Consider the following 14860-nt stretch of genomic DNA (forward strand, 5'->3'; position numbering starts at 1 on the left):
TTACACTGCATAACTGCTCCTTGCCTTGCTTGGACATATCCAGAGTCACTACATAGGGGAGTGTGGTGCAACAAGTATGTCACAATTTGAAATGTCTCTGGCTGACTGTGATGGCCCTGACACATTTGTCATACCTTTCAACCTCAGAGCAAGAAATCTGGATAAAGCCATACATACAAGTGGGACAAAGGCCCAGAAATAAGGACAATTTTTAAATATTGCTCTTATAAACTTAGATAATAGAATAGTAGGTCTTGCATTAGTATGAATTATCTGAAGGGTATGAAATTTGAAACTCAAATGTCTGTCATTATTTTCTAACTTCAGTCTTTAATGATTTGCCAATAATTTACCAAAAAAAAAAAACACAATTTTATGAAAAATTGACCAAAAATGTGATGCAAAAATATAAAATAGCCACACAATACAACTGGGAACCTGTCAAAGAAGGGCCACTTTTTAATATTCGTACTGCTAACTTGAGCAGCTGACAAAATAAAAGAATCTACATGCATTTCTGAAATAAAAGTAATCTATAACTCTGATTATTACAGTTATTTCTTAATTGTAAATCCTCCATGTTTTCTTCCAAAATTGCTATTTTGCGGAGGGATTATTAGGGGAAGAGCAACATTTTGAGCCAAAATCGGGGACAGTTGAGAGGTTTGGCTATGCCTAATTCTATAAAGCAATTTATTTGCACATACCTCTCAATGCAATAAATCTGGACAAGGCCAAATATATTGGGGGAACATATAAACAGTACTAAAAATTGCTCTTGTATAAACTGAGACAGTTGATAGAATAACAGGTCTTACTTTAGCATGCATTTTTCTAAAGGTTATGAAGTCTGAAACTCAGTGTGTCATTATTTAGTGACTTAATTCCTAAATGATTTTCCAGAAAACCACAAATTTTAGGAGGAGCAAACCAAAAATAAGAAGCAAAACTCTATTCATTCTGTGAAAATCTGGACATTTGGGAGGTGTAGTTCAGCTGGGGCTGTCTTTGAGTTTGCCGCCCTTCCCCCTCACAAAATCATGGTCGAATGGAGCCCTCCCCCCTGCAGCCATTCCAATGATCAATTACTTGGCTATTTCACTCCATTTACCATAAACACTAATGTGCATACTGCTTTACTTCTATGATGATTTGGATTTCATTTGAAAGTTTTATTTTGCATTTTACAGCACAAACACTAAGACATCTGCTAAACAAAGCGATGCAGTCTCACAATGAAAACAGACTTAGCATTAAAATTTCTGTGCCCTTGAAACTCACATTCAATGAAACAGCATTGAAACTCGCATTCAATGAAACAGCATTGAAACTCACATTCAAAGAAAATACATTTTGCCAGTGGCAGATAAAGATTAACTTTGGGCTGTTTTCAAATCATAGGCCCCTTGCACATGAACATACATGTGCTGTTTGATACACCTTCCTGATTGTACTAAATTATATTCCTTGTACAATACAGTACAGTTGTTAGAGGGCATTTTAAATTTATTGTTTTGAACATTTTTCCAGTAAATAATGAAACAAAACGCATACACCAATAATGACAAAACTGCCCAATTCAGACCATTTTTACAGTAAAGAATGAAACAAAATATATGCACCAATAATGACAAACTGCCAAGTTCAGAACATTTCCATCATAAAAGTCTAGTCAAACTTCTACAGTCCATCATTATCAGTAAATATATACAATTTCTGAAGTAAAAGTCATCTAAATAATTCCACATTAAAGAAATCTGTAACTAATGAAGAGGTTGCTGCTAGCAAACAACTTTATATTTGATTGTTTCATCTACAAAAAGTGTACCTGTTGCCCTTGAGGAATAAATTGCCTATGTTGCATTAAAAAAATGATAAGCTAGTAATATTGCAATAGGGAATGGATGGCAAACTGATAACAGGTTCATAGTTACTAGGTATCTTTGCCAAAAAGGACTGCAGCATCCACCCCCTTTACAACACAGTACAGTATCAGCAATGCATCTACCTACTGTGGGAGTAGAACCCAGAGCCTTCTGCATCAAAAGTAAGTACGCTACCTGTTGTTCTATTAACAATGCAAGCAGACTCAGCATAAGCAGCACTAAACTTTTGTTCCCCTGCAGCTATCAGCTTCTTGTAAAATCTACTTGACACTCAGCTGTATCTCTGAACTTTGCAGCACAAGAAATCTGGAAAAGGCCAAAATTTATTGGGGGGGGGGACAGAAATCCAAAAACCCGGGATACATTTTAAACATTGCTTGTATAATGTTGAAAAGTTGCTAGAATAAAATGCTGTGCTACCATACATTTCATTGCCAAGTATTGAACCCAGGACACTGTGCAAAACAGTCAGAGCAACATACCACTACACCAAATCATCTGTTTTATGAAAGAAAGGAAGACTGAAACTTAAATGGCTACCATTTAGTGAATTAAGTTCTCACCATAGCTGTCAACCTCTTAGCACAAAACACTTGAACAAAGCCAATAACAGGGGAATACAGCCCCCAACATATTCAGTGAATTCAGTTCTCACCGTAGCTCTCAACTTTAGCACAAAAAACCTGGACGAAGCCAATAATGGGGGAATACAGTCCTAAAAATAAGGATAAAGTTCAGATATCCATTTTATAAACTTCAAAAATTGCTAGAATAAAAGATTTTGTGTTACCATGCACTTTCTGAAGAATATGAAGTCTGAAATTCCAATGCTTGTCATTGTTATTTAACATTTGTTAACCAGGAAAGTCTGACTTGGAACAAAAGCCAATTTTCAGCAGGGGGCCCAGGGAGAAACACTCCAAACACCAGAGCAAACTCACACAAACACATGGAGGACATGCAGGACTCCACACAGATGACTCCCCAGCCAAGAATCAAGCCAGAGAACCTTTAGCTGTCAGGCAACAATGCTACCAGTGCACCACTGCACCACTGACTGTGTGAAGAAACAAAAATACAGAAACCATAAATTTTATGAGGAACAGAACAAATATGAGGCAAAAATCTGCAAATTTTTAACAAGTAGTGGTGGGTAGGGAATTCAGGCTCTTGCCACTTGGGTCCAAGGTACAGGGTTCAAGCCTTATTCTCAACCCATCACCATGTAGCACCTGGGGCATTTCACGCACACACACACACACACACACACACACACACACACACACACACACACACACACACACACACACACACACACCTGCTAATTCTGTCCCCCGTAGAGATCCTGTCCAGCTGCGTCCTCTGCTGCAGCCCAGCTAAGTCTTCCATCTGTCTTGTCTCTACTCTCCATAACGCCCAGAGCATGCTGTTCTCCCGTGAGAAGGCTGGAGCATCCTGCTGGTGGGTCCCCATGAAACTTGAATAGGCTGGAGCCTCCAGCCTGTGGGTGATGCAGTCCAGTGACCTTGTGGTCGTCACCGCACAGACCTCTGGGGTGGAAGGGCGGAGTTTCCTGCCTTCCCTATCCAGACTGCCTAAGAGAGCAGTCTGGAGTTCAGGAATGAGCACGCATGCGTGCGTGGAGTTCTGGTCTGCCTCTGACAGCATGCAGAACTAAGCACACATGCGCAGAGTCCGGGACTACTTGTGAAAGAAAAGATTTTTAATTTTTTTTTTTTTATGTGGGGAATTTATTCATTTTTACAGGTGGGAGGGCTGCAGTCCTATAGCACAAGCCGCTCCTGAGTAGTCCCTTCTCTCTGCAGAGTAAGTACAGTCATTAATGTTGGTTACATATGGAATGAGAGATAACATAGCTGGCATGTCTAGAGATAGTGTGTCTTTCATCTTCCAAGCCACAAGCTCCATCCTGTAGAATGCTGCAGTGGTCACACTGTTGCATTTTATGGGTAGATCAGGATACCATATAAAGCATGTAGTATATTCCTGCCCATTGTTGTCCCTACCTCTCATCTTGGGTATACTGCTCAAACACCGTCTTCCAGGTTGCCTGTATTGCAGGATGGTCCATTGGTCGTGAGGTATCTGTATGTATTTTTGCCACTCTTGTAAGTAATAAGTGTGAACTTTGTTTGAAAGTAATTCTGATATGGCCTGTTTCTTTCAGTGAGTTGAAAGTTCCTTTTCACTAATTTAATGTAACTGTGATAAAGCGAAACAACCTGCACCTTTCTCTCTAGTTGAAAGGTCCGTGCACCTCACAATGTTTTTACCCTCATTGCTTTTGCATGCTGTGTATGTATCCATTGTTTTTTTCTGTAGGCTTCAGTGCAGCTTCCTGTTCGAGTCCTGCACTGTCACTGCTGAACTTGGTACTGATCGACCTCCTTGTTACAACAGATCTCAGGATGTAGTCGCGCTGCCCGTGATTGCTCTGTTTTACAGCATTGGTTACATTGTCATTATGGCATGTAAGCCCCTTCTGTGGGATATCTGCCACAATTACAAGTTTGCCTCCTACCTTTCTGAATGAACGCAGAAGGTAGTTTCTGGGATTAATTCTTGTCACTTTTACCATCCCACAAAACTCTTATTTTGTGGCTCAATGTTTAGTAATCTGGTAATATGCATATGTTTTAAATAAGTTAATAGTTTTAAATTCCAGGATTCACAAGTGTTAGTTCTAGACTAGTGTGACTGAATATGTGGAAATGGGGACTAAGTCTGAAGTCTTGGTGTCTCTGAGTATTCTCTTTCCTCCAAAGAGTGATGATCTTGGGGTTAATGTACATGTCAGTAGCAGGGTGTGGGGGGTACAGGGGGTACCCGCCTGCTAAAACTAACTTTAAAAGAAAAGAGAACTTGTTAGCATTTATTATTCTCCTTTAGTTTCACTTTTTTGTATAATTCCAGTACTTGTAATTACTAGTGTCAGAAATGTACTAGGGAACCAATTCAGGTATATCTGTTATGCTGATGATACAGTGTCACCCTCCTTCACTCAGGATTATTATGGATTATTATACGTCTCTGCTGATTCCCTACAAGACTGTTTTGATGACCTCTTTAGCTGGATTAGGTGTTATGTATGAAACTCAGCAAACACAGGAGGTATCTGTGGGCACTTGGCCACACTACATCTTTAAAATCCTTTGTGCAACAACCCCAGACTCTTACAGTCTTACACTCCAAGAAATGATTCCTTTAAGTAAAGTACAAGATGTCTGTGTGGCTGTTAATGATTCACTGATACTATGTTTCCTGGTGTAATTAAATCTTGCTGTCATCTGAGGGACATTGTCTAGGTGAAGGGTCTCCTTCTGTCACAGGAACTTATGACAGTTGTGCATGCAGTGGTCATCTATCAAATAGATTATTGCAGTGCCCTGTAACTAGGGTCACTTGACTGTGACCTTTACTGATTACAAATGATATAGACTTTCTCAGTGTGTTTATTGATGGTAAAATTTTGCTACAGGCTTTATACTTGCTGCTGATTAGAAAGCATGCATATTTAAGGTCAGGGTCTGGTGATGTCCTTCAAGGATGCAACTGCAGTCCTGACATATGGGTTGTCCTCAGGCAGCCCTTCGGTTGGCCGGATTCCAAAGTCTGGGTCCGGCGTTGGCTGATGTCGCCCTTTCCCCGACGTCAGAGAGCCTGGGGTATAAAAACGTCAGCCGACGCCATCTTCTTCAGTCTTTCTTTCCACGTGGCGCCCGAAGCAGAAGCAGTTCGCAAGTGCTGGTCGACCAGCTCCTGTGTTTTCAGCTACCGAAGTCTTCAAAAAGCTAAGTACCCCGTTGGGGACCTTTTCTTGTCTCAGCTGATGTCAGATAAAAGTGAAAAAGTTAATAATTGTTTAACTTGTGGGAAACAAATACCTCATAAGGATTTCCACTCTTACTGCTTACCCTGCCTAGGCCCAGAACACAACGTCTCGGCCTGTGCAGCTTGTGCCTCTTTCAATAAACGCACTCTTAGGCATCGGTCAGAGTTTGCACAGGATTATTTTGGGGAAGATTTCTGTTATATCATGCCGTCGGAGCTTCCGACAGCACATTTACCTAAAAAACGGAAGGATAAGGACCGACACCCGCGGTCTCAGCCGACACCACGCTTAGGCCTACCGCGAGTGTCTCTGTCTCTTCTGAGCCGGTTTCACAACCGCTACAGACCGACGACACCGCTCCAACGGTTACTTCGGTACCGGAGGCCAGCTCGGTGCCGGTTTCTGTTCTCCCCTCTGAGACTGTAGCCCAGGATATTTCTGACACCATTTCAGTGGATAAGACTACTCCAGCACGTGGGGCTGCCAGGCCTCCAGTGTCTATGTCCATTAAGGCCTACACACGTGCTAAGGCTGCCAAACAGGCTAAGTCTCTCCCTCCAAGATCTGTTTCTCTGGGATCCACTTCTGGTTCTCAAATTTTAAGTTTAGCTGAGGACCTTATTTCTTTAATTAGGGGTTCACAGCCTCATCCAGATAGAGGTTCTCAGCCGCCTTCTGACAAGAGGCCTAGGATTGAGCAGGTAGATTCCCAGTCCTCCGATGAGGCCTCGGATGATTCTGCACATTCAGACTTACCAGGAGGAGGCCTTCCCAGCCTACGAGGATTCTGATGCGGAGGAATCTATTCCCTCTGCTTCTCCTCCTGAGGAGTTTTCCTTTGGGAAAACGCTTAATTCCATGAGGGAACACTTCAAATGGCAAGGCCAAGAATACTCAGATTCTAGGAAAAGGTTAAGGGAATTTTTAAAGCTACCTCAGCATAGACCCTTAGCTATTCCTCCAGTTTTAAATGTTTTAGATGATGTGTACTTAGAATCTAGTGTTTCCCCTGACTCCCTCCCCCCTGCTCCTGTCAAGCCAGACAGGTACTACAGGGTCCCAGACACTCATCAATTTCTGTACAAGGGCCATACTGCTGACCCTGAAACTATTTCTCAAGGGCCTAAAGGGGTTTCCTCCACTACTGCTAAGAACCCACTCCCTTCGGAAAGAAATTCTAGGGCTTTAGAAAGGTGGGGCAAGAAAGTATATACTTCTTCCACCCTTTCTATGCGAGCATTAAATTGTCAATTTCATATGATTCAGTATCAGGAATACATGTTGGATGACTTGCAAAAGAAACTGGCTTCCCCTGAACCATTAGATTAGAAAGGGTTTACAGGAATTGGTTCATAATACTAAGCAGGTTAGCAGCCATTTTCTTCAGTGTGGATATGATGCATTGGAAGCTTCATGTAGAGCAGCAATGACAGGTGCGGTCATACGCAGACATGCTTGGTTAAAGGAACAAACATTGCCAGACCATGTGAAAATTAAGCTTTTGGACGCACCACTAGAGAAACATAAGCTATTTGGTGCTACTGCACAAGAGGTTTTAAAGAAAATAGAGCAAAAGGCAAAATCAGTGCAAACAGTCAAAGATTTCCTCCAGGTACAGCCTCCAAGATTCAGCAGGAATTGGCCTTCTAAGCATTGGTCCTTTCCTGACACAGACAAATTTCAAAGAGGCAAAAACAGACGTGACCGAGGTAGAGGGCAAACTCGAGGCTCCTACAGAGGACGTCAATGGCAGCCTCCAAACCAGAGAGGTGGGGCAGGACCTTCCACTGCTCCGCCAGGACAATCTCAATGACTTGACTTTGACTCCGCCATCCAGGACTCAATTAGAAGCACCTTTGGGCAGAAAATTATCTTTATTCTCAGAAAATTGGCATAATATTACAAAGTACAAATGGATACTGGAGATAATAGACAAAGGATACAGATTCCATTTTCATACACTGCCAACAAGACATGTCAGGCCAAACCTGCCACCAAATCAAAGGGCAGAGGCACTCAAACAAATAACAAACCTACTTCAAATAAGAGCAATAGAAAAGGTTCCTTCTGCAGAACAAGGACAAGGATTTTATTCAAGACTGTTCCTTGTTCCAAGAAAAGAAAACCAATGGAGACCCATTCTGGACTTGTCCGCACTGAATACTTACCTTATTGTGCCAAAATTCAAAATGCTGACTTTACAGCAACTCCTTCCCATGCTGGGCAAGGGGTCTTGGCTGGTAACTCTGGACCTCAAGGAGGCATACCTGCATGTCCCAATCAGACAAAGTTGCAGAAGATACCTCAGATTTCTTGCAGGCTCAGAGCATTATCAATTCTCAGCATTGCCCTTTGGCTTATCTACTGCGCCCAGAGTGTTCACGAAATGCCTGGCATCAGTAATTGCACATTGCAGACTTCAGAGGATACAAATATACCCTTACCTGGACGACTGCCGTATACAAGTGGACAGCCAACAAGCCTTGTTAAAAAACGTGGACTATGTCATTCACCTACTGAAGGCCTTGGGATACACAGTCAATATTCTGCCAGACCATGTGAAAATTAAGCTTTTGGACGCACCACTAGAGAAACATAAGCTATTTGGTGCTACTGCACAAGAGGTTTTAAAGAAAATAGAGGAAAAGGCAAAATCAGTGCAAACAGTCAAAGATTTCCTCCAGGTACAGCCTCCTTGCTGCTGATTAGAAAGCATGCATATTTAAGGTCAGGGTCTGGTGTTTTCTTCCCCTGTGCAGTCTAGGATTCTCCTGTCTGCTTGTTACCTTACCAATCAGTTCTGGCTCTCTGCTTGGGCAGTTTAATGATTTAATGATGAGATTGCACACTTCAGGACCTATTTCTTTTATATACTCTGCTACCATGATGTCTTTGGGACGACTCCCTTTTGGAGGGAGTTAAGTGGTCTCTTAAGACCCATGTCGGACTTTTGTCCCTTTCTCATTTTCTCTCACCACTTGTACATGTTTGCTTTTATATATGTTGCTTTATGACTGCTTTGTTACAGATTGTATTTGTTATGGTTCCTGATGAATAGGCTCCTTAATACATGATTAAAATAAAGTGAATAAAATGAATGATTGTTATCCATTTGAAGAGTTTTGCTGTCCCAAATCTTGCCTAGGTACCCTGTCCCTGACTTATTTAAACTTGTTTGCAAGCTTGCAGATGTTATGAGGTGTGTAAGCATACTTAGACCATGTCTGCTATATGATTGTTCCCCTGCATATTTTCCATTGCAAGATAAAATGCACTGCTAAAAACAGCAAGTTTTTTTTTCTGAATCGGGGATGAATATTTTGAGAAAAAAACTTCAGATGTTCTACAGCTCAAGAAATAGTTATTGGAAGAAAGCAATTGTAATTACTTTGGAGGTGGAGGATGACAAAAATAAAGACTCAGGATGGTGGAGTATCTTACACTTGTAAGATATTAATTGTAGCTGAGGCCATAACTCTACTGATAGACAAGAACATTTGTCACTTTGCAGGTAATACCATGTGGAATTCTGTTCTTTGTATACTTGTTTACATCTTTGTACTTTGCCTTATGGCCCAGGTCATTGCTACAGTATCATTCACAATATTTGGGCATTAGCTACAGGCAGATAGATGTCTATTTGTCTGGTCTTTCAGAATATTAGATGTTTCCAGAGTGGATCTAGTCTCCTCCATAACCCAAAGATGTCAGTATGACACTTAATAACAAGGGGAAAGCAGCCTCAAAACATTTTATACTTTCTGCTCCAAGACAAGAGGTCAGTAGTCTGTCCTTTGTACTCATCCATGTGACTTCAAGAAATAAGTACCCATATTTAGCTTCTGGCCTATACTAGGGGTCATTGAAGCTTCTCTGTATTCTGGTCTAAGGCCGAAGGCTATTAGAGCATCTCTGTGTTCTGGCCTTAGGCCAAGGGTCATTGGTGCTTCTTTGTCTAATAGACCATTCTGTTAGTGGTTCTAGTAAGGGAAAACCAGTGAAGTGCCATTATAACATTGAAAATAAATAGTTATGAGGGATTCTGTGGGCTGAGAGCCTAAGGCCTTGGCAACACTGTCAGCCGTGGGAGTGCTGACGGTACCAGTACCCAATTTATGGTAGAGCTAAACTCACTAAATGTGCTGAATATTCTGTTACTTAGCCAAGCTCCCACATTTCAAAGAATTTAAGATGAACTTCAGCTTAATTTCAAACAACATGAAGAACTGAGCAACACTTTATATACAGAAACTGAATGCCACTGAGACAGAATGATGCTATCTGACTGAAGCACTTGACAAGGGCTACAATTATTTTATCAAACAAAGTTGTTTGTAATATTGTGACCTGAGTTTTTGGAATGTTATCTAAATATGGCTAGGACTTAACTTCCATCATGTCGCCACGAATAGTCTGGTTGACAGTGCAGAGGAGTAAGGCTGTGAGCCGTTAACAGGCCGTTTCCTGTAGTCCATGATTTGATTTCATCTGCCTCCGTTTGCCTGCTCTGTGACTGAGCACGTCACTTAACCAGACAGTGCTGTAGGACAGTTGTGAAACTGCATGCCCAACTGGCAGCTCAGATTGCTCTAGAAATTGAAAGTATGTAAAAGATTATAAAAAACTGCATGCTGCCAGAGCTTCTTGGGTCCCTGTACCTCTCTGTGAAGGAGTCTTTTTTTTACTTCTCTGTCTTGTTCAGACAGATCTACCTAAAATGTAAATTTCTTAAAACAAATCAGCCAAGACTTGTTTTTGTCATCTGCAGTTGTGTATGTTTGTGTATTGTTGTATGCCATGAATAACCTACAGAAATAATGCCAAGTGTATTTTGGTTGAGAGTTCAAGACTAACCACCAGATGTTATACCTGTAACATCTTGGCAGTCTGGCATTTAAGTAGGAAGAGGGACCATCTGTCTTCTACTCAGCAGTCAGTTTTACACTTAGACATTTTAACCAGTTTTTGTGTGCGTTTTATCCTTTCCTATTTTGTTTTCATTTATTGAGTACTCTTTGCTGGATGATCTACTTCGGGTGAATCCGACTTACAAACTCATGCTTCATGAACCCTGAAGGTTCCTGTCTGGTATCGTTACTTGGTTTTGCCCCACTTGGTATTTGATATCTTATGACTGTGTTGCTTTAGGTGCAGTGGACCAGCCTTGCAACATGTGACAGTATTTTCAGAGTAGCATTGCTTTTCCTGTGGCATTCAGAGGAGTTGCTTTCTATTTATGTATGTATTTGTTTTTTTGCTAAAGATGAAGAGGAATATACTGACAAACAAGTTGCCTCTTCAAAAATTGACTTTCTTGTAGTTATCAGAACTTTTGCATCCCTCCTATCTCAACATATTATTTGAATGCATTAATACCTGTATCTGTCCAACGTGTGTCTGTGTTGTAAATACCGCATTGCAACATGTAGTTTTCATTTTGTCTTTGGATTTGAAAAAAAAAAATGTGTAACTGTTGTCATTTAGTTGTACTTCTTGCTAATGCTGTCACTGTTGTGTACAATACTGTCAACAGTGGTACAACATGTCATAATTTATCAATGTTCTGTTAAAAGCAGTTGATTTTCCTTAAACACAAGGCTCAGTTTCCAGCATACCAAGAGCCTTGGCCATGTGGGATTGACCCAGCCAAGGAAATGCAGTAAAATGCAGTCAGTTCAAAAGACACTAATTTGTTGTAGTATGTGTTGGTAACATCTAAATTGCTGGGTTTATTTATAAAACTGAATATTTTCTTCAGCCATAGTTTTGAAACAAACGTTAAACAAAAGCATGTAACAAGCTCTTTGCTGTTTTATCCAAGATTAATTGGAATCATCTGTCAGTCAAAGTAAAAACAGTGCAGTAGTCCTTTCCCATTTTCAGTTGAGTATCAAGGCTTGGGTAAATTATTGAGAACTGAGAAATGTAGCATTTGTTTCTATCAGACCTGTTTGGTTATTTTATTTATTACACATTTTTTATCAGCTGTGTTGCTTATTAGTTTTGTCTGAGCCTTTTGCTTGGGAACAGGAAGCAACCTTTTCTATAAAAATTGTAAATATCAAACAAAGGAAAAGTTTTTCATGACAGAGGTAACTTAAAATAACCTCAGAGTAAGTATGTATATTGACTCATTAAAATCAGTGACTCACTTTTTCTGATTTCTTAAGTTGATTAGATTAATTGCACAGTGCTTAGATTCCAAAAATATATATATATATATATATATTAACAGAAGAAATGTGCAGGAGCAGTGCTAATGCAAGAAAAATTTCCTTGTCTTATAGAAACATCTTCTGGAACTAATGGTAGTATCATGCACTGGAAATCTTAAGTCCATTTAATGCTTTTTTGTGCTGAAAAGCTTTAAAACAGCTACAAATCTGTTTTATATTTTTAAGAGTTTGCTGCTTCATGCCTGGTTAATGTTCCATTGCTCTGTATGTTCACAACAATGATTCTACTGCATTGTAAAAATACTGACTTCAGAAACATGCCTTTGCCCAGTGTAAACCAGCAATGCCGTGTGTTAAAGTATGACCTTTCACAGGGCCGAACAGATCTTTCTTTATAAAGAGAGAGTAAAAAAAGCTTTCTGTGGCTGAAGGCATACCTGGGTACCTAGCTTGGGCTGGTGCAGTCTTCAAGTGGTTTTCTGCTGTAACAAGAATGCTACCTAAAACCACAGAATTTGTGTGCTGCATTAATACATTTCACTGAACACTTTATCCCTCTCATTTTCTTGTAGCTGGACCTAACAAAGTCTCTAGAAGATCAGGGCCCTTTGGATGTGATAATCCACAAACTGACTGATGTCATATTAGAAGCGGACCAAAACGATGTGCAGTCACTTCAGCTGGTAAACCAGTTTGAGGTAAGTGAATGTTTCAAATACTGACAGTAAATGGACATCTACTAAAGAGCAGTCAGAACAAAATAGTTGTACTGTATTAATTATGCACACACAGTACATTGTACATAAACGTGCCAAACATGAGTCACATATTCATCATAATTGGTTCTGCAGTACTAAGTCTATAACTTTCTGCCTTGCTGAAGCCCTTGGCCAGCCTGAATAGCAAAGTCTTTCAACATCTCCCAGCTGTGGTCATCCTTCTCTGTCCGACATTGAGACATCTGTTGTATAAAGGTATGGTGCCATCTTCAGTTCTTTCTTGCCGTGATATTCAGATACACAAGACTGTGTTTGTGAGTGTTGTCATTTATAAGTACCCCATTGAGGATCTTCCTTGACTTAATTTAATATTTGAATATTTGAATTTTAATATTTAAATCGTTGCCTACTCCTAAACGCAAAAAAAACCAAACTCTTACTCTTTAAGCCTACTACCAGATCCCCAGCTTTAGATTTCACTATCTTATCTAACAATGGAACCATTATATCACCTGACCCTACTACCAAACTGCTAGGTGTCACAATTGACAACAATCTTACCTTTGACTGTCATATCAATAATACCATTAAATGTGTAAACAGGAAACTTGGCTCTCTCTATAGAATTAAGACTTTCTTAACCTCCACAGCCAAAGCTACTCTTGCCCACTCTCATCTCATTTCCACTCTTCTCTATGCTTCTCCCATCTATACTAACCTCAAGAAAAGCAATCTTTCCAAACTGTCTACTACCTACAATAACATAGCTAGATATGTTACTGGGAAGCCTTTCAGAACTCACCGCTGTCTGAATCTGCAGCAACTGAACTGGCTTGAACTGACAAACATGTTACTTCTTTCCCAACTTACATTTGTCCAAAGAGCTTTCTACCAATCTCTTAACACACCTGTACTTTCTAACCTCTTAACCCCATATGCTAATCTGAACTCACTCCGCTCATCTAGCAAACTGCTGGTTACCCTAACCAAATCTAATAACCTAGCTGGTGACTCCCTCTTCTCAAACTCCATAGGTAAACACTGGAATCAACTTCCTACCGAACTTACTTCCATTCCATCTACTATTCTGTTTAAACAAAAACTCAGAACATACCTCAAAAGCCACTGGATGTGTCCCTGCTCTAATCCTGACCCACTGGATGTGTCCCTGCTCTAATCCTGACCCACTGGATGTGTCCCTGCTCTAATCCTGACCCACTGGATGTGTCCCTGCTCTAATCCTGACCCACTGGATGTGTCCCTGCTCTAATCCTGACCCACTGGATGTGTCCCTGCTCTAATCCTGACCACTGGATGTGTCCCTGCTCTAATCCTGACCCACTGGATGTGTCCCTGCTCTAATCCTGACCCACTGGATGTGTCCCTGCTCTAATCCTGACTAAATGTTGATTCCCTCTTAACCCTCTTTCTCGCCCTATTCTGTTGTGCCTCCTCCTTTCTCCCCTAATCTTCCTTCCACCCTACATACTTCTCTCATATATCTCTCCTCCTTATTGGCTATGACTCTTTTCCAGTAAACTTGTATCTCTTATAACTCTACTCTCTCTCTCTATTGTTGTTTCTCTTTCCTCCTTGGTCTTCCACTTTCTCTACTTGCTGTTAAAATAAGCAATAATGTTCAATATGAGGTTATTTAGATTGTCCAGAAAGTTAAACTCCTTTCCTTTTTAGTAACAATGTACATTTCTCTTTCCTTGGTCTTATATATATTTTTTTTTTCTTGTTTTAAACTATGTAATAATATTCATTATGATGTCATTTAGATTGTCTAGAAATTTTTAAGTCCTATTCTTGTTTGGGTAACAATAATCATTGTCTAAGTCCTACCAGTCTGTAATCTGTTAATTGAGCTCATGATATATCTCTTATCTCTATATGTGGAGCTTTTCTCCCCGGGCCTCTACTGAAAATGGAAATATATCCAGCTAGACTAGCCCGGTTAACAAATGTAAAATAAATAAAAATAAAAATAAATAAATTTGCCTTTCATGTGGGAAACTAGTTCCTGTAAAGACTTTTGTCCAATTGCATATTCTGTTTAGGGCTTCAACTGCCCTTTTTGTAGTAGATTACACAAAACTATTAAGTGTAAGGCCAAATCTTTCCAACAGCATTTATAATCAGGTAAGGGCTAGAGCCTTGCATGGGATGGCATCAGTCAGGTCCCTGGCCAACATCATGAAAAAGCAAAAAGACAAATGCCTG

At 40.3% G+C, this 14860-nt stretch overlaps 1 protein-coding gene across 2 annotated transcripts in view; it reads left to right on the forward strand.

Moving 5' to 3' along the window:
- ITPK1 (inositol-tetrakisphosphate 1-kinase) overlaps positions 1 to 14860 on the forward strand; it is a 1534199-nt gene that overhangs the window by 878248 nt on the left and 641091 nt on the right. For both annotated transcript variants that reach the window (XM_044074569.1, XM_044074570.1), the window contains exon 3: positions 12488 to 12613. In XM_044074569.1, the coding sequence (XP_043930504.1) occupies positions 12488 to 12613 (126 nt within the window). The remainder of the gene's footprint in view (positions 1 to 12487; positions 12614 to 14860) is intronic.

Source organism: Protopterus annectens, chromosome 6.part0 (genome assembly GCF_019279795.1).
Source record: "Protopterus annectens isolate FY-2018-M chromosome 6.part0, PAN1.0, whole genome shotgun sequence".
Lineage (NCBI taxonomy): Eukaryota > Metazoa > Chordata > Ceratodontiformes > Protopteridae > Protopterus > Protopterus annectens.